Consider the following 22,296-nt stretch of genomic DNA (forward strand, 5'->3'; position numbering starts at 1 on the left):
TTGCAATGAGATCAAAAGATTACTCGTACCACTTTAGACCAAACTGTTAGTTGTTTTAGTTGCATCCACTTTGAATCTCTTTCCTGGCTTATTTCCCTTCGCTGCTACCCTCTGTTTAGATAACTGTTACCATCAACAGCTTGTAATAAAACCCCTGAATGTGTCAAAATATGCAAAGACCTTTGTGTGACCCTGTATGGAGACTGGCTGAGAGTCAAATTCTCCTTCATTTACAGTCCAACCTCTCTTTATGAACACCTCCATAGTATGGACAGACAGTTCACCTGGTCCCAGAGAAACTACAATTCATATGATCCGTACCTCGTTAGTATGAAAGCTATCCACCAGTCTTGCAAATGCTACACAACAGCTTTCTACAGATTTCTTATCCTGCAAAGATTGAAAACAAGAGACAAATTCAACCAACTTATTCACAGCAAGTGGAATCAATACAGCAGACAAAGCTAATAAGTTAATATATTGGAATCCCAATTTCTTTCATCTCTAAAGGAAATGAACATTGGCTTGAGAAAGCAGGACTTTGCGCTCACATTACAAAAGGTGGCTTTGAATTACACTTAATCGTGGAGGTGTTGTTTTATCATGACCAAGAAGGCACACTTTCATAAAAATTTATGTTAACAATTATTGTGGATACAACTTGCGTAGAATTGTTAATTTCTTTCAAGGCGAACCAAAATTGGTTTTTAAAGTCTTAAGTCATTATCGTTCAGGTTATTGAGGGTCAATTCAGGATCAGTTATTTAAAAAGAACAACAAACATAATTTAGACATTTGAATCCATGATTACAAATTTGCAAAAATCTATGGCTCATGTGCCACTTTTTTGCTTCACCACATTTTGACGTCATCTGTCATTACAGAACAGACAGAGAGCAACATGGAATCTTTTTGTTAAACTGTCACACACGTGAACTTTTAAACAATAAAAAATGCACTCTATGAACCTGTTATCAATCATGTCATAGTCATTTTATCAGATGATCCACATTCACTTAATGTCAGAGGACCTGTACCTGATGTTGTAATCTCCCACTTAAGATTGGAATAGAATCTGCAACAAGGTGAAAGTCACCCACGCCAATGCTGTGACAACAGTTTGCAGCCACAGAGAGTGCCGACCTCTGAAAATAGGCACACACGTATTAATAACAATAATGTAATCAGAAATGGTTAAACCCTAAAGCATGTTAGTCAGCAACAGAACTATGGAAAACAAGGAAACTCCCTAAAATAAAGTTCCTGACAACTGCAACACCACCACCATCACCACCACCAACAACAACAATAACAATACTTGCTGTTGTTGATCACCACTAACCAGTTCTAATCTTTGTAATGAATGATCTCAGATTCATTTAAAATTGTCAACAAGTACTTTCCTGCTCAAAAAATAATTTTATTAACATCCATTCCTGCCTATGTTCAACTCTTTAGGGTTACCACCACATAAGTGAGGAAATAACAGAAGTGGCATTAATGTTTCGTTGTTCTCTTTGAACTGTACATGTACAGAGTTGAAACTTGTAAAGACTGAGGAAAGTCTCCAACCCCAGGATCACTGTTTTTTACATTTTTTGCCTCCTATATGTAATACATTTTTGGATGCTTGAAAAATAGAAGAGACTGTTGAGTAATACAGTACCTGGGCAGATATTGAGAAGAAATCCAAGTATAACAAACAAGCTGACATTCCTCCCTACAAGAAGAAAACAGTCATCAGATGTTACAGAAGCTATGCTATTAATGCAAACGCAATTTAACTAAAAATACTCAATCTAATGATTATTGTTATTTATTTTAACAAATCATCAGAAATTGACATAAAATCTTGGAAAGAGCAGTGTGCCTCATTCAAGAAAGTCCAAATAATTTGGAGAACTTCAGATAGCTTGCAGAAGTGTTTTCAGATTGAAGATTTCCATCATACATTTGTTTAGTTGTCATTGACCAAATGTGAAAACAGGAGTAATTATTATTATTATTGACTAACTAGTTCTCTCCCTTGTTCATGAGTAACAAAATGAACTCAAGGTCCATTTTACAGTGTATCAGTATACCTTAAAACTAAGCAATTTACAAGATTTAACTTTTCTTCAGTTCCAAACTGGCTTGCAAAGTGCTCTATGACAGCAATATGTAGTCAACATGACTATACAGTCATCTCCAATAGTTTTCAGCAATCTATTAACCAGTATGATGGTATTCATACATTTACAGAGAAACAGAGCGAAAGCAAAATGTTTAGCCAGTTGTTTGTTTGCTTTTTTTTTCTAAAAACCACTAAATCTCAACTACATGTAGATGTAATGATTACAGTGTTAATAACTTGACTTACAGCTTGCAGGATAGCCTTTCCATGTCTTCTGGACAACATTGCCAAGGCTGTCAGTGCTTGTTCTGCAACATCCATACACTGTATAACTTGTAACTACACAGTTTAAAAACACAACCAGTCTCCATTCAACACCAAATGAATTGCAATGCTGCAAAAGCTCAACTGCCTAGATCCAAATAATGTCTTTAAAACTGATGCCACCAATTAACCACAAGTAGGGGGGGGAAGTAGGGGGGTCAGAACCTCCCACTTCCTCTATCCTGCTCTCCCAACTCCCGCCCTTGTCCATCTTGCTCCCTTCCCCTGTAAATAAGGATGCTCAAAACATATCCTGGTCATTTTGCTGCACAATCTCTTCTAAGGCATTTCTTTTCCTTTGTTTTCAGCCCTGCCGCTCTTCCTCACATCTTTTGAGAGCTTAAGTGGCAATATTTCATGACCTATGATGTAACCACTGTAAAAGGGTTTCCAATTTTACCGGAAGTAAGCCTCAGTTTTTTACCCTAAGGGCAAATTATCATTTTTCAGTCCGCCCAGAAGTCTCATAATAAGCTTAATGTAAGTCATATAACATTTTGGGTCTTGTTTTTGACAGTATTTTAACACTTAATAAATGATTCCTGCCTTCTTAGAACTCCTGCTTCCCATCCCCTATTCTCCCATGCTCCTGCCCTCCTTCTGCCCCCCCCCCCCCCACATAACAAACATCTTATCGCTAACATCAAGCAAATAGACAAAATTTATACATTTAAGCATCAAGCTAACGAAACTAAAATTGACCAATCTGTTTCTTATACTCTAATACATAGGATTATTTCATTTGCATTTTAAACATAAATCTGAATGCTATAAATTATTCAACCATAACTTTCAAAGAATCAAACATTTAAAAAAAAAAATTGTTTGTCATGTCCAGTAACACAACAGATGAACTGCTTGGAAACTCCAGACAGTGAAACAGTGTTCCCTAAAGCTTCATGACCCAATCTTGGCTTCCCTCACTTTACTTCTACTCCTCTATTGGATATTCATGTACATGATCAGCTTTTTCCAAGTTGTTTCTGTATTTTAGCCAACCGTTGGTTTACCTTCTCAATAAAGACAGGTACTGCTTCCACTACAACCGCCGTTGACCTTGGAAGAGCTTCCATCAGATAGGTCAGGGCACGACAGCCATGATTCATCTGTAGGAAAATAAACATACAGTAATTTAACAAATTTACCTTCAAGACTTATGGCAATAAGACATTTGGTTTTGCAAGGAAATTGACTGAATAATTTTGGTAAGTAAGAAATGTTGCTAAGCTGGTAGGGTTGTCAAAAGTGGGCACTAGCCAACAGAAATCACCACCTACTTCATTTGGTCAGTTAGTCTGCTGGTCCCAGTTGTTTGAAGGGTAGATAATGCTATCCACTGGATAGATCGCTATCCAGTGGTTAAGTGTTGACAAAACAAACCCCGCTATCTGCTGGATAATGATTTATCCAGTGGATACTGCATTATCCACCTTTTGAACACCTTGGGCTTGGGCTATTTGTATTCTTAAGGAAAAGATGGCAAAATCAGCCACCTACTCCAACAATAACTTCCCTATGTGAAAACTTAGTGACAGACCTGAGCAGGGGACAGGTAATCAACTGTCAACTTTAAAATAATAATTTTTTTGTTATTCAATTTCTACTGCTTTTCATCAAGAACTACAGTGTAGGCCCTACAATAAAATTTCCAATAGGAAGATAACCTTGCACTATGCATATGGTCTAAACATATAAATGTACACCATGTATGGCCCAGGTACATGTCTGTATCTTTGCTTGTAACTTACATAGAATTTGCATATTAACTAAATCAAAGTGTTACTAACAAAAAAAAATTATGCACACTGGAAGGAATACTGTACTCACCATATCAAAGTTATGTTCCATTGAAAGCAAGTTTACCTTCAAAAAAACAATAATTTGAAATACACTTTCAGCACAATGCCTTAAAGTTCAGATCAAAGCTCCTTTTCAACATTTTATACAGAAAACTGTTTCACTTGCTGGTAGTTGCAAGTAACTTTTGTCTGCAATCATCTTTGATTGTTCTGAAATCCTGTGCTAAAATAATATGCTGAGTGAACAATATTATAGGCCTCACTGTACAATGTGAGAAGTTTGGTTTTGTTGACTTTACTACCAGGAGATGTAAAATAAAATAAAATAAAATAAAATAAAATACATAAATCACTTTATTTAAGTGTCGAAGTGTTTAGCACTGCTGCACTGTATGTCCAGTTTTAACCAATTTACTCACAAGAGCAGGTACAACTTGTTTCACAGGAAAACCAACAAGGCTCTCTTCATTTCCCATTACTAGGAACTAAAACAAAAAAGGAAATGTAAGCATATCAACTTTACACACTGAAGTACAGAGTACATACATCCAAGGCATTAAAAGGAAAAGAAATACAAACTTGAGTCACAGAAGTTATCTGAGCAATTAAATTAATCCCTCTCTGTTGAGTGAAAAATATCTAGGAAACTTCCATGTGATCAAATTGCCAAATTTCAAGTCTGTGTGGTAATTTAGTTATTGGAAAATTTCTAAACGAAACATGGCTTAAAAGCAGTTTTTCTACACTGTGTATCATAAGTTGGTGTATGTAAAACTGTTTCAGAGGTTTGAAGCAATGAATGTGCATGAGGTCTACAACGTTTACAATCTCCCCCACACACTTTGCTAGCTAGCATCAAGTTGAAACAAACACCATACAATTGTAATTAAAACTAATTAAGAAGTCTCAGAAAGCAATTAAGTTATAAATAGAATATAAAACAAATTTTGATATCCTATGTAAACGTAAGAAATGTACATGTATGTAGCCTTGTCCCTCCCTTCTGCAATGCAAAATTCTTATTTTCTATGAGTGAATTTCAAGGCATAAATTATTTTTTGTAATAATTTATAACCCCTGCTTTACCTGGCACATTTCAATAACAGACTGAAGCTGCTGTCCCTCATCAGATGACTGGATCCCTGTTAACATTTGTTGGACTTTACCACCTAAACGTCAATTAAAAAAAAAAGCATTAACATCACTGTAATGAAGTATTATGAGATAGCATTACAAAGTAAGTAATGTTGAGGACTAAAGAAGAATACAAACAACATTCCTATCATACATGTAAATGTCATAATTAACAATAATTAAAAAAACTCTAGCTTGTAAGATATTCTTCACCAATTTCAGAGCATCACTACTTTCAGGGAGATGTTCCTTTCAGAGAGTCGCTATATGTTTGGGATTTACTAACAACCATGAGATTTTATCACTACTTTTTTTTTTAACTGCATATTATGAAAAACTTTAATTTTGAACAGAAAAAGTGAGTTTAATCAAATTTTCTGATAAAGTTGATGAAACATTTGAAGCCTCTCCTTTGCCAGGGAAAGAAAATTGGTGCTGCTTTTAATTTATTTAATTTCACAGCTTACATGTACACTGTATTTAAGTATTACATCCGCAGTCAAAAATATAACTACATGTTAAAACATGAGCTACACAAAGCTTTCCTTGACATGGAGTCATTTACCTGAGCTGGAACTTATAGTTCGATGCAGCAGTTGATGCATGCGGGGTCCTAGTGAACCAATCAGATGAGAAGGAACACCCCGTGCTTCAAGAAGAGCTGTGATTCAATTGAAACATAGGGTATGTTATTACAAAGCGACAGGCGTTTTAACACACATATCTTTGTTTATGTATAAATGTAATGTGCAACCTTGAGGAAAGCAACGGTCGAGATAAATTAACACCTCTTACTATATCTTGTTTCCTAGAAGGATCAATGTCCCTTTTAGAATTTATTAGTCACTGAGAATCGTTTGCTATATTATCCAGCAGCAAAATGGCTAACAATTCTATTAGTTTGATAGATCATTATTTTGCCTCCATTTCATAACTCAGAAATTCTCTAATGCCCAGGATATCTAGTAGTTGGATTATTCATCTGCAGTATATGCTGGGGAGCAGTGATTCAAAAGATGATCCATGGAGTTACCTTGATGGTCTGACACCTTTAGGTGTACATCAAGTAAATTTATTTACAGTGGTGCCTCCATGCTTAAGTTTACCAACAAATAAATTTCTTCTTATCATATGGCCAACTCCATGAGCAGGCAAGATGAACCAAATCCTGAGCTGTGATTGGCTACCCAAGCGGGTAAGACAAGACTATCTTGCCCACTTTGGACTACCCATTGTGTCCCGCAAGAAAAATTCCCACGAAAGCCATAATATTAGATCCTTTACTGACCAAGCTTGTTTGGTCAAGATGGCTGGATATTGGCCTCGCTCTTTTTTTTGCCAGTTTATGGGCTTCAACTCTGTCTCGGTCCATAAACAAACAAAAAAAACTTGGCCAATATCTAGCCATCTTGACCTCATGCTTTGTCAGTAACCATATTTATTATATGGCTCACTGTTGTAGCCGACATAACGCGTGCTCTGATTGTCTAATTGTAGGGCATTATTCTCTCATGATGCCCAGGGGCAAATTACAGGCTTGCAAAAACAAAGCAAAAAGCCGTATGATAAACAACATATCAACCTCGAACGTTCAGTCTTAATGGGAAAATCTCAAACCTCGACCTTGCCGTATTGACCTCACTATCGCCCAGTCAATACGGCAAAGTCTCGGTCTGAGATTTTCTGATAAAGATCTCACTCTCGGTTACTAAGTAGCCAATATTGACAACTGATTTACTTCAAAATCTACATTCAAATCTGCATTAAAAAATGTTGTAGTATTTTCTGTGGATCAACTCTGAAACAAGACATTTAATAGACTATAGTGCTCTATACACTGAAAAAAAAATTTCTCCCTTAATGAAAAGTAGCTGTTTCTCAAACCTTCAAGAGTTAAAGTTTAAGAACTAGTAAGAGTTTCTTTTCAAAAAGTGATCTGAGTGAAACACTCCACCAAGAGACCATTACTGGACATGTTCATGCCAGCCCAGTTAATAGTAAAACAAGAAACCACCTTTGCCTTGGCAATTCTTGGAGAATATTACTGATGTAACCACCTCCACTTTGGTGAATAATGTTAAGTATCAATAGAAAACATTTTAACTGCATTTTACCTTGCAATCTTGATAACTCTCCATCTTTTAGCTCCATATCTTCAAAGCTGCCAGGGCCTTCCACTTCACTTCTTGATGCCTCACCTAAAGTGCAAATTTTGTTGTTACTGAGGGCAAATTACACTTCACCTTAAACCTGATGCCTACATAACACTCTGACCTCCTCCATCCTCCCGGTTTCCAAAAGGCACTTTGATTTTAATAATAGTTTTGTGTTAGTTAAGACACATTATGGAGGAATATCAGTACATACATCCATGACCAAGGCAAATAACACTTAAATATCAGTGGTTAAATCATTTCCAATGCTGTTTAAAGTAACTAGGGGTAAATTCTAAACCTTGAACACGTAAAACTCAAATCTAGGCTGGTAATTTGCCCAGCAAAAAATCTTCCCATTGGGAGTTTGTTTACTGTGATACTGGTCAGATACTTCTATGCTTAGAACGTCCATCAAGATACACGTACATTTGTATAATTTACAAAAGTAAGTTCACAGCCAAGTCTTAATTCTTGATTCATAGACATGTGAGAATTGAGTATTAAATACTGGGAATTGAATATCTAGATTTGAGTAAAGAGTCAAATCTTGAATTGGGTTGATATTACAATGCATTAAATTATCTCAACCATTGTGTGCTAACATAATGTAACAATAATGATGTGTATTATCGTTTGTCTCACGATGTAGCGATCTACATCTCAAGTGACTACATCGTGATACAAACAATAAAACACATTATTATTGCATCTACCACGATGAATAACAACAACCTTTTCCTCAACATAATGTAACAAGTATTTTTTGAGTGTATACAGTGAAAAAAGTGTAGGATTAGGGACTAAGGAAGGAAGCCGGGTGGTGTGGAGGATAAGCTCAAATGAAACAGGAGTAAAAAATATCAAGAACTCTTGATTTCTTATTGGATGCAATAAGAACTCCCCAATGGCAAAAGGTGAAAAAATAAATGAACTGGTATGAAAAATTTCAAGCATTGATCCACAACATCACCTACAACCAGGCTAACTTAACATTTCTGTGGTGAAAACAAAGTTAAAGTTAATATTTGCAACAGTAGATTATTGACAGAAAATAAAATCAAGAAATCTCTTTAATTACCGCTAGCTGAAGGAATTGAATCTTCAACACTACCATGAGCTGAAAAAAATGATACGCTAATTAACAGTAAACATTATTGAATGTTACACTTTAACTTTAAATTAATACATATAATTTCCTATAGCTAGCTAATGGATAGTCAAGCACACATTATGCTCAGTTTTTTAACAGCTTGTGGACAAATAGAGAAGTTGTTACTAAGCAATACTAGTTGTTACATGTAAGTGATAAAGCCGTGCACGAACCACAAGCAAACACTTAAAATCAGAGTGTGGAGATGCCTGCATGAAATACCGTAATAATTATTGATAATCGTGAAATGTTGAGTCAAGGATTTCATTACTAGTGTGTATCAAAACCAAAGAATGAAACGAATACCACAAACAAAAACATTCACATTCTGACTAATGTGAAAAAGTGTTATAACTTACACTAGCTATGCTCGGACATTACTTTGTACAAAAATAAATGTCTTTTCTCACACACTAATGACAGCCATGTCAAGCTGACCACAACAACAGCAGTGTCTTCTTTTACCAGGGCTAATGGATTATGCCATGACAGCTTTAAGTCTGCTATTACTGTACATGTAATATTACATGAGACACATACATTGTACCTGTACATACCTGCATCTGAAGAACCAGGGTCCTGAGGTGCACTGTTAAAAGCAAAGTTGAAATGTTAGTCTGCAGACTACAGACTTTTTAAGTATACCTCATGTTAATTCCATAACTTATTGCATCCTAACCATACACAGAGTAAATCGGGGAGTTATTCAGGCTAATTGAAGTGAAAGCGTGCACTCTCAACTAAGAAGTTATAGATAAGTTCTCTATGGTCTATATAATAATTATAGTCTTATATCAGAGTTAGTGTTAAGTATTCATTACACCACCTACTTGTCTGCAGACATACTGGGTGATTGTCGGCGTGTCCACGACTGCTTCTTTCCCTGCGGTCCACGCCGACTAAAAACAACAATACATGTATCTGTTATAACCATAATTTACCAGCAGATGAAGTATATGTATCCAGAATAACAAAGATATAATATGGCAAAGATAGAAATAAATATCTTACTAACTTTGTCTAATCTGTCCAAACTGTAAATTAGGATCCTGTTTTTTTTGCCTTCAATTTATGTCCCACGTGCATTGTGCTTGGGCCATAAATTGAAAGGGAATGAGCTCAGTCCATAACTTACAGCATGGAGCTCAAGCTCAAATAATAAGAGGTATACACAATTTTATTGCAGTGGGAAAAAAGTTACAAAAAAAGGGCAACAAGACAACATACTCCAGCCTGAGAAGATGGATGAATAGTTACAATGTACAAAAAAACTATCATACACATACCTATTGCTAGCACAGGATCCCGTTGTCTCTTTAAGTCTTTGTGACCGCCTTAAGCCTGTGCTAGGCTCAGGCGGGTCACTTCTTCTCCAACTTCGTGATGGTGCACAGGTGGTCTGGGAAGTGGATTGATTTGTTGCTGCAGTCTTATCAGTGAGTGACGATGCTGATGCAGCACGTCTTCCACGAGAGGAAGACTTAGAGGTTGATGATGAGTTACCAATGGCTGATGAAGATGAACTACTGAGATGAGGTGTAGATGAATGGGAAGTCACCAAATTACCAATGGCTGACAAGGATGGCTGAGTTTGCTTAGACTTTGTGAAAGTTGCAGCAAATGATGGCACAGTTACAGGCTTCCTGTTGGCTTCTTGCTTTTCCTGGGATAGGTGCTTGCTACTTTAGGGGGGGAAAGAACAATAAAAAGATCAATAGAAATTTGATTCTGTGTTTCCGATTAACTAAACAAAATAGTTTGCTGACATAATGAACCAAGTACATTTAACCTGACCTTACTTGGCGGTACATAGTTTACATACATAACACCACTTAATTACAGTGTACTTGTAAATAAAAGACTTTGATCTTCTTGTCTCAGCTTGCCGGGGTGTATTAACTTTAATTTGTGACCTTCATTCAATAGGTGATCAAGTTTAGCAAACTAAATGTCATTTGTACCAGCAGGTTAGCAGTTTATTGCATATTCTTATCGTTATGTTTTAGCTACTTCATCTGTATCCTAATAATTACCTTCTTAATGAGCTGTATATGACAAGTACTAATGTAATACAGTCAGTAGAGTAGATGAAATGGTGAGCAAACATATGACTAATTAATGCTGTGTTTTCATGAGAGAGGTTTACTACGGTTACTGCTTACCGAGGTTTCGTAACTAAACTGCAGTTATTAAAAGAGCCATTTACATGAAACTAATTAACTAAAGTAGGCTGCATACAATGGACGGTTTGAGGTTTTCTCAGAAAGCAAGTACTGCAATGTTGCTCAGAAACTATTGGAAAATTACAAAATTTGTCTTTACTCCAATGCCGAACTCAGGTTGTCGTCAATTTGCTCGCGGTGATGTCGAGCCAAACTCTCCTTAAATGTAAAGCTTTGTATATTCATGAATAGTGGAAAGTACTCATGTAATACAGTCAGTAGAGTAGATGAAATGGTGAGCAAACATATGACTAATTAATGCCGTGTTTTCATGAGAGGTTTACTACGGTTACTGCTTACCGAGGTTTCGTAACTAAACCGCAGTTATTAAAAGAGCCGTTTACATGAAACTAATTAACAACAGCGGACCACTGAGGGAACAGCTACTCGTCGGAACAATGGAACAATAGGAGGATCGAAATGCACCAATCACAGCCGACCTTTGTGATATAAATGATACCGTGCAATCAGTCGACCTTATCGCCTGAAGAAGACTAGCAGTAAGCAGTTGAAATGTCGCGATCTTCATCTCAAGTGACTACATCATGAGACAAACGATAATACACTTTATTATTGCATCTACCACGATGAACAACAACCTTTTCCTCGACATTGACCAGAAATATGGGCGCACAGCCCTAAGGTTGATTCGTCGACATGAGCATTGCTCACGCAAGTTCACATGCTATATCAACCATCTCACCTTTCTCACAAGGTGTATTAAGAACCACATTGTTCCAAGAGATCTGCAAGTTCGGCCACCAGTTCCCACCAGAGGAGCACGCAAAGTCGCTGAACTAGCATCCATGAGATTCCTGAGGGAAAGAATCAGACTGACGCAGAGAGCCAAGGGAGATACAAAGAAAGAAGCCGAATCAACAGCACAGAGCATAACATCTGCTCTTTCTGCGGATGACGCTGCAGAGGTACTTGACAAGGTTAAATCCACTACCCAGCAAGTCTTTAATACCACCAAAGACCATCAACAGCGCAAGTCTGAGAAACTTTTGCGCGAGAAACAGTCTTCTGTTTCTCCTACAACTTTTGTTGACAAAACAAAGTGGGTTATCAACTTGTCATCCAGGACCCTTAACGAAGCTGAGGTGTCCTTACTGAAGAAAGGCCTAAATTTCGCCGTGACTCCTATGAGCGTCCCAGCCACCGAGATCATCGCCAAGATTGAATCAGCAGTCAGGCCCCTAGATGCGGAGCGAGCAGACAGAAGACACAGACACAGTCAGGAGATCCATCAACACCATCCTTCAACAGGCACAACCACCCATGCCCAACATCACGAAGGAACAGCAGGAGGCTCTTAAAAGCCTAAAAGAGGACAACTCCATCATGGTCCTTCCGGCCGATAAAGGTCGTGTCAGCGTAATCCTGGACGCTGACACATACCACGCAAAAATGTCAGCGCTAATTGATTCCGGACCGTACCAGTTGCTCAACAAAGATCCGACAGACTGCTTGACCCAGAAGCTATCTGAGAAGCTGCTAACCCTGAAACGGAGTGGGCACATATCAGAGGTGGTTTATAATAAGATCAGACCCCGACACAAACAACCACCTAGGATCTATGGTTTGCCGAAGATCCATGAGGCCGACACACCGCTTAGGCCAATTGTGTCATGTGTCAACACCTTTGCATACGACCTGTCTGCTTTCTTGGCTAACGTATTATCTCCTCTTGCAGGTAACTCGAACTTCACAGTGAAGAACTCGACTGACTTTGCCTCCACCATCGCCAGTGAAGAGATCCAGGACCATGAGATCATGGTGTCTTTCGACGTAGAGTCACTGTTTACCAATGTACCGATAGAGGGTGTCGTACAAGCCGCGCTACAAAAAATGGAGAATGACACAGGCCTGGCTGACCACACGATACTTACACCAGTTCCAATCGCAGACCTCTTGGATTTCGTATTAAGATCTACGTACTTCCAGTACAACGGATCGATTTACGAACAACGAGACGGCGCAGCCATGGGGAGCCCTATATCCGCGGTTGTTGCTAATCTCTACATGGAGATATTTGAAGAACAAGCAATAGAGTCCGCACCTTGCAAGCCTAAGATCTGGAAACGCTACGTAGATGATACTTTCACCATCCTGGATCGGGATAGAGTTGACGTCTTCCTGCAACACCTGAACAGTCAACAACCATCAATCCATTTCACCATGGAGATCGAGAACAACAAGATCACCTTTCTCGACATGTCAGTTTACAGAGAACCTGATGGCCGCCTTACCACCAGTGTCTACAGGAAACCAACACATACTGATCAGTACCTAGCGTATGATTCACACCACCCTCAGTCAGTAAAGCGCGGTATTGTGAAGTGTCTGTACGACCAGGCTAAACGTCTCGTGACCAAACCATCAGTAATCGCTGGAGAGAAGAAACATCTGTCATCTGTACTTGTTTCTAACGGATATCCCTCCTCTTTTGTACAGAAGATCACAAAGGCACGAACAACCCCAAGAAGAGAGCCTGTCGTGGAATCTAAATCTACCGCCGTTTTACCTTATGTCCAAGGAGTTTTGGAGTCTCTCCGCCGCTGCCTAGAGCAACAAGGCATTCGCACCGTCTTTAAGTCCGACACGACACTTCGGTCACACTTAGTGCGACCAAAGGACACCATCAATCCAGCTAAACAAGATGGTGTTGTCTACAGGATTCCCTGTGAGTGTGGCAAAGTCTACATCAGGGAAACAGGGAGATCTATGCAGGAGAGGATCAAAGAACATGACAGGGATATATGACTCGTCCGTACCCAGACCTCCGCCGTTTCTGAACACACCCACGAGACTGACCACTATCCTATCTGGAATGAGATCAAGTTTATTGATCGAGATCCTCACTGGTACACACGTAGGGTCAAGGAAGCTATTCACATAAGACTTCACCCTAACAACATCAACAGGGATAGTGGAATTGAAATTCCTGAAGCATGGATACCCTCGATTAAGAAACACAACAATAGGAGAACAGTACAACAGCGGACCACTCAGGGAACAGCTACTTGCCGGAACAATGGAACAATAGGAGGATCGAAATGCACCAATCACAGCCGACCTTTGTGACATAAATGATACCGTGCAATCAGTCGACCTTATCTCCTGAAGAAGACTAGCAGTAAGCAGTCGAAACATCGCGATCTACATCTCAAGTGACTACATCATGAGACAAACGATAATACACTTTATTATTGCATCTACCACGAAGAATAACAACAACCTTTTCCTCGACAAAATTTTAACTGATATCTCACTGAGCCTCTTCCCGCAAAAAAGCTGAAACGACATCTGCCATGGAGCCCGGGCTACATAAATGTTTACTGGTACTTCTTGTTATTTGGAGCCGCTTTAAATTTGAACATTTGCTTTTCTTCTCCATAGACCTCAATTATGATTTTTTTCTCTCTATTTGTGGTATGTCTTCTTCTAGTTGCACCTGCCTGTACACTGCTACTAAGCTACTGAGCTTCTAACAGAAAGGAAACGCTTACAGCATTTGACGATGAACAGGAAACAGTAGTCTGGGATTTCTTTGCCTAAACAGAGGGCTCAAAATTGCAACTCACTGGTCGCCAATGCGACCAAAATTTGAGCACTGGCGACTAAATTTTCAGAACTGGTCACCAGCTGGCGGCTTGCGTTTTGTCCAATAATTAAAGAAAACCACGACAACTTTTGTTTTTAAATCTTTATATTAGGAAAGCAATCAGATATGGTGGCTAGTATACAACTCACCTTTCAGTCCCCAGTAAAATAATGTCTGAATATTACAAGATAATCGAAAAAATTGAATGTATTTCGACACGTCGATACTGCGTTCACAGCGCACTATATCGTTTCAGCGGCTTCTTCCAAAACTGGGATCGAAGACGCACTTCGACACCATGTGCTTTTCATTTGCTGTGAAAATGGCTGCAGATACCAATCAGTTGAAGGAATTACATGAGTTTTTATGTGCAGGGAATGAAGATTCAGCCAAAAGGTTAATCCAAACTTTGAATCCTTCATCGGCATTTCAAAGAAATACCAAAGGGAAAATATGCAAGGACCTGAGTTTGTCTCACAATGAAAACCATGGACTTAAAACATTTTATGCTTTGCTTCATTTAAAATGACTATAGAGACAACCATCACCTTCGGACCAGAGACATATCACCTGAGAACAACGGTAGCTTTATAACTAAGTGTTACTCGTGTTGTTTGTTTCTAATTGTTTCCGCTCTTCAATTGTGACTTTTCTTGCATGCAAAGTAACATATAAAATCGTGTTCTTGTGTAGGTTATGTATAAAATAAGTTGGCGACCAAAATTTTTCCATTAGTCGTCAGCTGGTTCCCAAACGAAAAAGTCAATTTTGAGCCCTGAAACATGAGTTTATTTAGCTTTTTTGCCCATTGATTTGAAACCTACTTACATTACGAGGAATCTTTGTCTATTTTTCTCTTCTTGACGCACTGCATGCATGAACACTTGCTGCCAAGATATTGCAACAACGTCTGCTTTTCCTTGGTTACCATCTGTTACTGAGCTAAACCATCCCTGATGAGGCGTTCAACTGTCGACAAACCTAGGTTGGTTTATTTTTGATTTTGCCACCATTTACCGAGGTTTGCTAGTGTGTTTACACAATTAAAAAATTTCACTTCCGTAAACTTAAAACAAAACCAAGGTAAACATCTCTCATGAAAACATGACTAAGTTAGACAAGGAAAGAGAGTAGTCTTACCATCGCACCAGTTAATTACATGACTGTACACTTTTGCTGAGTTATTTTTTTGTACAAAAAATCCCTCTTAGTTGACGGTGAGTGAGTGAGTCAGTGAGCAAGCGACCATGCATGCATGCGTGTGTGCATGCGTACGTGAGTGAATGAGTGAATGAGTGAGTGAGTGAGTGAGTGAGTGAGAGAGATGTATGTATGTCACACCAATCAGATTGGATCTACAATCAAATTTCTTGTTGTAAAGGTAAATGGTATGTGAGAAGATTTGATCCCGAAAGAGTTCAGAATGACCATATTTATTCTTCTATAAAAGAGGAGGAATTATTCATATACTGGGTTTACTTTGACATTCTCTGTGGGTTAAGCTGAGGATTTTAGTTAAATGAACGAGATGAGCCTTGAGGTTTGAAACAGTTCGTGAGTTAGCAGTATGCAAATGCAACGAGATATTTTTATTTTTAGTTACAAAGGTAACTTGATACTTTTGTTTTTCACAAGGAGTAAATTCAATTAGAGGTCACGAATCGTTGCTTCTAGTTCTTAGGACATGTTTTAGAGGGGACGAGACTTTAGATTTGAAACAGTTCTAACATTTACAATAGTAAGTGCAGGTAACGATTATTTTGTTCTTGTTGCTTGCAAATATAACGAGATATTTTTGTGTAATTTGACACTCGTTTTTCACAAGGGAGTAAATTCAATTAGAGTGGACGAATCGTCACCACTCTTTCCCACAAGATGTTTGCTATCTTTAGTAACAAATGGTAACTTAACACTTTTGTTTGTTATATGGGAGTAAATTCAATTAGAGCTGACAAGTTATCGGCTATTGTTTCCAGGATATTAAACAAAAAAGAAGCTTTCATTTCTGGATGGTTTTTACATCTCTGCAGTAGCAGTTTAATAGTTTTATTTGACGACATTCATTTCAGTCTGGTATTTTTAAAGGTGAAAAGTATGAAAGCTGTTCAAATGTTCTTTGAAGACTGCGCAGCACCAAGTTAAAGTGCAATTTAATTAAATCAGACTTTCAACATGTCAGAGGTTTTTTTCTCTTTCTTTCTATTTTCAGAGAAGTTGTGTTGTGTTGTGCTGTGTTGTCTAAAAAGGTAAACTTACGACTCGTAGAAAATGCGAAAAAGTCTCTAAATTAACTTGAGTATTTTTGAGCAAAAATTCCCTTTGGGTTTGGAAGGGTTATGTGATCGGTGAGTGAGGGAGTTATGCATGAGCGCGTGTCACACCAATCACAATGTGGGTTGTATCAAAGAACGAATCAAATTGCCTGTTAGAAAATAAGATGGTATCTACATTAATCTGGAGACATGTCAGATTACTGTAGTTTGTTCAGTCAAACATTTTATGGTTTACTATTTTGCTATCTTACCACGACCGATGTAACATCTCAACCAAAAAAACTTGTCGAATTAACCAAATCATTACTGTACCATGAATGCTCCTATCTCCGACACTTCACACAAAAAAATAACTCTTGCACGCCTTGGGTGCCTATGTTTATACAATATATCTGTAGTAAAAGTATTAAATAAACAGTCTGATTGAAAAGACTCAATCTAGATACCTGAGGATTGTGCAATCACTGTTGCTAGTACGAGGACTTGCTGATGAACTGCGAGATCTTAAACTAAACAACGCATGAAATAAATCAACATTCTATATTTAGTTGTCAAGCAAGTTTAAGTATTGCCAACACCATACTAATCAGAATAGAATAAAACAGTTTTATGCACAGGGTTCACTTTCAGTTCTTTCAATTCTTGCTATCAAATGTGGTCACAAAAATAGATAAACAAATGAATAAGTAAATAAATAAGTATTAAATAAAGAAAGAAAGTCAGGATCTGTATATTTAATAGGTCAATTTGTTCTTTAGGTCAGAATGATTTCAACCTAGGTTAATTTGTGTCAAAGGAGAAGGGTGAGTCTGGAACCAATAACTTATCAGACCAGCAAATATGAGCAAACTTGCAACTGTGGATTGTGTGGCCTAGTGGAGATGACGGTGGACTACAAAGCCAGAGATCAAGTGTTCATGTCTAGGTGAGTACAAGATGAAAAAAACATCTAGGAGTTCAGGGATTGATATGGTATTCTGGTAGGGTAGAGTAGAATAAAGAACAGAGGGGTTGGGTGGTCTGCATGTTATTCATTTTTAAGAACCCCCCAATAAATAATTAAAACTACTATAGTTTGAAAATTTTAACCTGCATACATGCATACATGTACATCCCTGATTTACTCTTTGCTAAGGAGAAAAAGATCTAGACCCTTCATTTTTACCACAGTAGAAATAATAAATTATCAGCCAGGATATCCACTCTGAATTAAAATGCTAGAAAAAAACTTAATCTTACAAAATAATTTTTTGTTGTATATTTATGGTAAACTTGAAATTTTAGGAGTCTCAGAAATAAAATTGAGAATGTGGCAAGGGCTAAAATGCATGACTTCATTGGTAGTAACAGAAATTTTAAAGTGCATGAACAATGTATTTCTAAACTGAGCAGCCATGGTTTCAATACAAACACAACTTAGTGTAGTCAACAAATTCCAAGGCTTGAAACAAGTGCCATAAGGTCATTGAGACCGAGGAGATTTTCCTGCCGGGCAAGTAACTTTACATTCTCACTTGCCTGTTGGGCCAAAAAGAAATGTAAACTAAGACTTGCCCAGGGCAAGCAAAATTTGAGAGCTGCTTGTAGGAGCTTGAAAGGCAAACTGGAATTTACATATTTTTTCGAGCCCTGAATTCCCTGACAAGTGTATGACTTACTTGTATGTACAGTTGACAGTGGTTGGAGGCTTGCTTGTCGAAGACGATCGCCTAGGTTGGCTTGGTTTGGATCTACTCATGAACAGATAGTGAATAACAATTATTATTGACAATTATTGACTACTACCATGCAACTCCAAAAAGCTGTGTGCACTTTGATTTGACTTTGAAATCCAAAAGAGAAGCCATAAACTTTTAGCATTGTTTACATAAATACATTTAACAAGTTCTATTCAGCCAGAACGGACTTTTTCTCCTCCTTTTATGAAAGTTCTATCTCTTCTCAGGGAAAACTAACCCCTTTAATTTGGAACTGATAATCTTTCAATCACATCAATGATAAAAAGCTTTGTGGATTGATCTCTCAAAATAAAAAAAAAAGGATGGTGAGTAATTAATTCATTTCATTTCATAAATGAATATTAAGTTGATTTGTGTAGCACAGTTGTGACCCAGTGTAGTCCTCAGTGATTAAATAATGAGTTTTATTACAACTTCTCAAAGTCATTTTTATTTCACTAATTCTTCAAGTTGAAACATGTTGAAGTTGAAGTCGTGACCATGATGTTGCTTGGATATCAGATCTTTATTAGCATAGTCTTTTAAGATTATATTTCTCTGTTTTTTCCTTAGTTTTAGCTTTAATTTGGGCTGAAGATATTATATAAAACACTCAACACACTGTTTGACCACATTTGAAACTTACACTGTATTATCAACTCTCTCCTCTGTTTTGGAAATGTGGTCACACACAGTCTTTCATGTTTGATATATCACATAACACATCATGTACATGAAAATATCTTACCACAGCTGTAGAAGTATCATTTTTACCTTTTGTTATCCACCTCGTTAGAAGAACTTTGAGTTGTTGACCCTTTTCTTTTTCCTTGCAGTTTATTCCTTAATAAAAGAGTCAATAAAAACATTAATATACAAATGGTATATGATTTGTAACTATAGCAACCCTGCATCAGTTCCAAAAAAATAACTTGAAAAACTATATACTTCTTTTAAAAATAACTGAGATACTTCGCAAACTCTGATTGGCCAAAAACCTATCATTTATTGTGCTAGCAAAGACATGGTTCCAATACGCAGCACTATGTGAGAACTAGACAACTTAGAACAGTCTAGTGAGAACATATTACATGTATAAGCTTTAAATATATATTCGCTTTCACTGACAGAGACATCATTAACACAAACATCTCTTAATTCAACATACACAGGGAAATTTGTAGGGGAAAACAGGACCAGAATTTGGTCATGATATAATGCTTGTTTAATGATCTTTTTTAATCTCCATGGCCAAAATTTTAGGCCGATTCTGTTTACGCTCGAGTTTAGAAGAAAGTTTAAGCACTTTCAGTGCTTTCCATTCTCTGTGGAGGATGCACTTCTGACCACAGCTGGGATTGAATGGTCAATTTGGGTTGTTAAAAAAGCAGGTAAAAGATTTCTTTCAAGTTAACATTAAGCTTATCAGTTTAAATTCAACGCATGAATTTGTAACACAATAAACAAATTTAGTTTCCATTACACATTCAAGCAGTAGCCTTCAATTCCATTCAGCAAAATACTGAGAAACACGCACTTCATAGCCTTCAACATAAGGAAATAAATTCTGAATAAATTTCAGAAGCAGCGTTTTTAGAACTAACCCATTCAAAGTTTTGAATGTTGTCGTTGAATCACTTCGCCAAGAACATGAAGTTTGCACCACTTGCAAACCATGTTTTTGCATGGTTTTTTACTTTTGTGATGACTGATTCCGGCCATGAATTCCTGCATTTTCCCATCAAGGTCCTTAAAACTAATTAATACACTCGCTGTCTTTCAGCAATAACCTTTTCCTTTCCTTTTCCAAAATATTTATAGCGCTAAATGTTTTCGTAGCTTTGCTCTGCAGATTTTGTGCCTGATGCTGAGTCTGTGCTTTCATTCTTTCAGCTTCTGTGATTGGTTTTTTTGTGCCATCTCACGAATGTGTTGAAAATAAGAACCTTGATCATGAAAGTGCGTTAAATTTTCTTCTCTTTGACAAACATTTTCAATAGTTATTTCATAAAAGCAATAGGACCACTCCTTCTATGGGTTTACTGGGGCAATAAACCACTTGGGATGTTGGGAAAACACTCACAAAGCTGTTCTCCCAACATCCTACATGGTTTATTGCCCCAGTAAACCCATAGAAAGAGTGGTTTATTGCTTAAATAACTCGACAGAAACACAGACCTGCCATGAGCTGTTGAAATAAGAAGGAAACCAGCAAAGAGATGTTACATTTCAAAAATCAAAAGCTAGTAATTATCCTTTTTATTTTCTCGGAGTATTTCAAAAAGAATTAGACAACATTTTCTCTGTGATCCTTTTAAAAACTTACATGATGAGCTGGAGATTTCTGTTTAAACAACAGTAAAGAGTGCTTCTGTCAAGGAAATATCAGCTGATACAGTAGTTGCCCTGTGGAAATTTGATGTTCCTAACACAAATATTTGCCAAAGAACCAAAGCTTTAAGGGCAAGTATGCTAGTTTCAAGAACATCAAATTTTCAGGGGGCAACTTTTAGACCAATAGTTCTGAAACATAAACACTCTATTGTCTTTATTGTTCACCATTATCTTCTTCTGCATGCCATTTCAACAATCATATTAAATTATTTTCAACTTTAAAAGATAAAAGGCATGAAAGCCAATGTAAATTTGTGTTTCGCACCACGGATCAGGGTACTACTCGAATTGAAGACACACCAGGAAAATAAAGTCCACGGGATCTACCAGTTGTTTTGAACTAGTTTAATCAGCACAAGCTAGCTAGTCAACTGAAAGCAAAGGCATACATGTGGGTTGACTATAGCAATTCTAAAAAATCGGATCTAACCTAAAAAACGAAACAGCAAAACATTCTCCAACATATTGTCGATATACTCACAATTCTGTAAGGCATAATCCTGTTTAAGACACGCTATTTTCCTTCTTTTGTACAAAGAGCACAAACACACTATTTTCGATATCAGGATTACTTTCTATTGATCTCTTGATATCCTACTCGCACCAATCCACGAACGAGAGCCATAATCCGATTGGCTACTAAAGCAAAAATGGCGGGAATCTCGCGTGATCGGTTTTATCACTAAGAAAACAAACATAATGTCTAAAAATAGACAAAACTCTCAACGAAGTGCCAAACAATTTGAACAAGAAAACAGACAAAACCCACTAAATGCAGATCAATCAATCTTTCAATTTTTTTCTTTTCAGGAGTGCCTTGTTCTATATGGAAAGTTTTGCCCAAATAGAGTCAGATTGAGTGTTAGCAGAGTTAAAAGGGTGTTCAAGCCATCTTTCTGAGCACATTACCGTAATTTCTGGCAGATTACCCGCGGGTAATGCGTTAATTTTCCAGTAAACTACTGTTGCTGCGGGTAATAGGGTGGTGCGGGTTATCTGATAATTTTTTAATCTTCCCGTAAGTATTTAACAGTAATTATTATAGTACTGACAGAAGATAAAACAAAGATAACAGTCATTAAATATACGCTTGCCACAAACCTGTGTAATGCCTCATTTGTTTAAACGAGAAACACGTCCTATCAACTCTTGTATCGTGCTTTATTTGCTATGAAATTCTTTTAAACGTTGATTGATTATAGCTGATGCAAGTTGGATGAAATCATACAAAAAAAATTCCATACAAACAAATTTTTCGCTACGCGTTTGTGTTTTGATAGTTTTCTTACCTTGTCAATTTCACAGCTAGTTTTTTTTTTGCTTAGAAAAATTCTCACCTAAACCTTTTAACGTGTCTTTTATTGTGGAAAACACAAAGCCTAACTGAAACATGATGCCGACATTTG

The 22,296-nt window shown here is 37.3% G+C and overlaps 1 protein-coding gene across 3 annotated transcripts in view; it reads right to left on the reverse strand.

Annotated features, from left to right (window-relative positions):
- LOC145492975 (E3 ubiquitin-protein ligase TRIP12-like) overlaps positions 1-22,296 on the reverse strand; it is a 53,282-nt gene that overhangs the window by 25,094 nt on the left and 5,892 nt on the right. Inside the window, exons 3-19 of one of the 3 annotated variants that reach the window (XM_081472352.1) lie at positions 19,271-19,339; positions 18,437-18,508; positions 17,225-17,287; positions 9,963-10,355; positions 9,507-9,575; positions 9,234-9,265; positions 8,605-8,643; positions 7,485-7,568; positions 5,936-6,031; positions 5,323-5,405; positions 4,656-4,721; positions 4,265-4,300; positions 3,448-3,543; positions 2,360-2,452; positions 1,667-1,720; positions 1,038-1,145; positions 322-390 (exon numbers count right to left, since the gene is read on the reverse strand). In XM_081472352.1, coding sequence (XP_081328478.1) covers positions 322-390; positions 1,038-1,145; positions 1,667-1,720; positions 2,360-2,452; positions 3,448-3,543; positions 4,265-4,300; positions 4,656-4,721; positions 5,323-5,405; positions 5,936-6,031; positions 7,485-7,568; positions 8,605-8,643; positions 9,234-9,265; positions 9,507-9,575; positions 9,963-10,355; positions 17,225-17,287; positions 18,437-18,508; positions 19,271-19,339 — 1,522 coding nt within the window. Of the gene's footprint in view, positions 1-321; positions 391-1,037; positions 1,146-1,666; positions 1,721-2,359; positions 2,453-3,447; positions 3,544-4,264; positions 4,301-4,655; positions 4,722-5,322; positions 5,406-5,935; positions 6,032-7,484; positions 7,569-8,604; positions 8,644-9,233; positions 9,266-9,506; positions 9,576-9,962; positions 10,359-17,224; positions 17,288-18,436; positions 18,509-19,270; positions 19,340-22,296 lie in introns of all 3 variants that reach the window. The other 2 variants (XM_081472351.1, XM_081472353.1) reach the window with 2 other exon arrangements.

Source organism: Orbicella franksi, chromosome 7 (assembly GCF_964199315.1).
Source record: "Orbicella franksi chromosome 7, jaOrbFran1.1, whole genome shotgun sequence".
Lineage (NCBI taxonomy): Eukaryota > Metazoa > Cnidaria > Anthozoa > Scleractinia > Merulinidae > Orbicella > Orbicella franksi.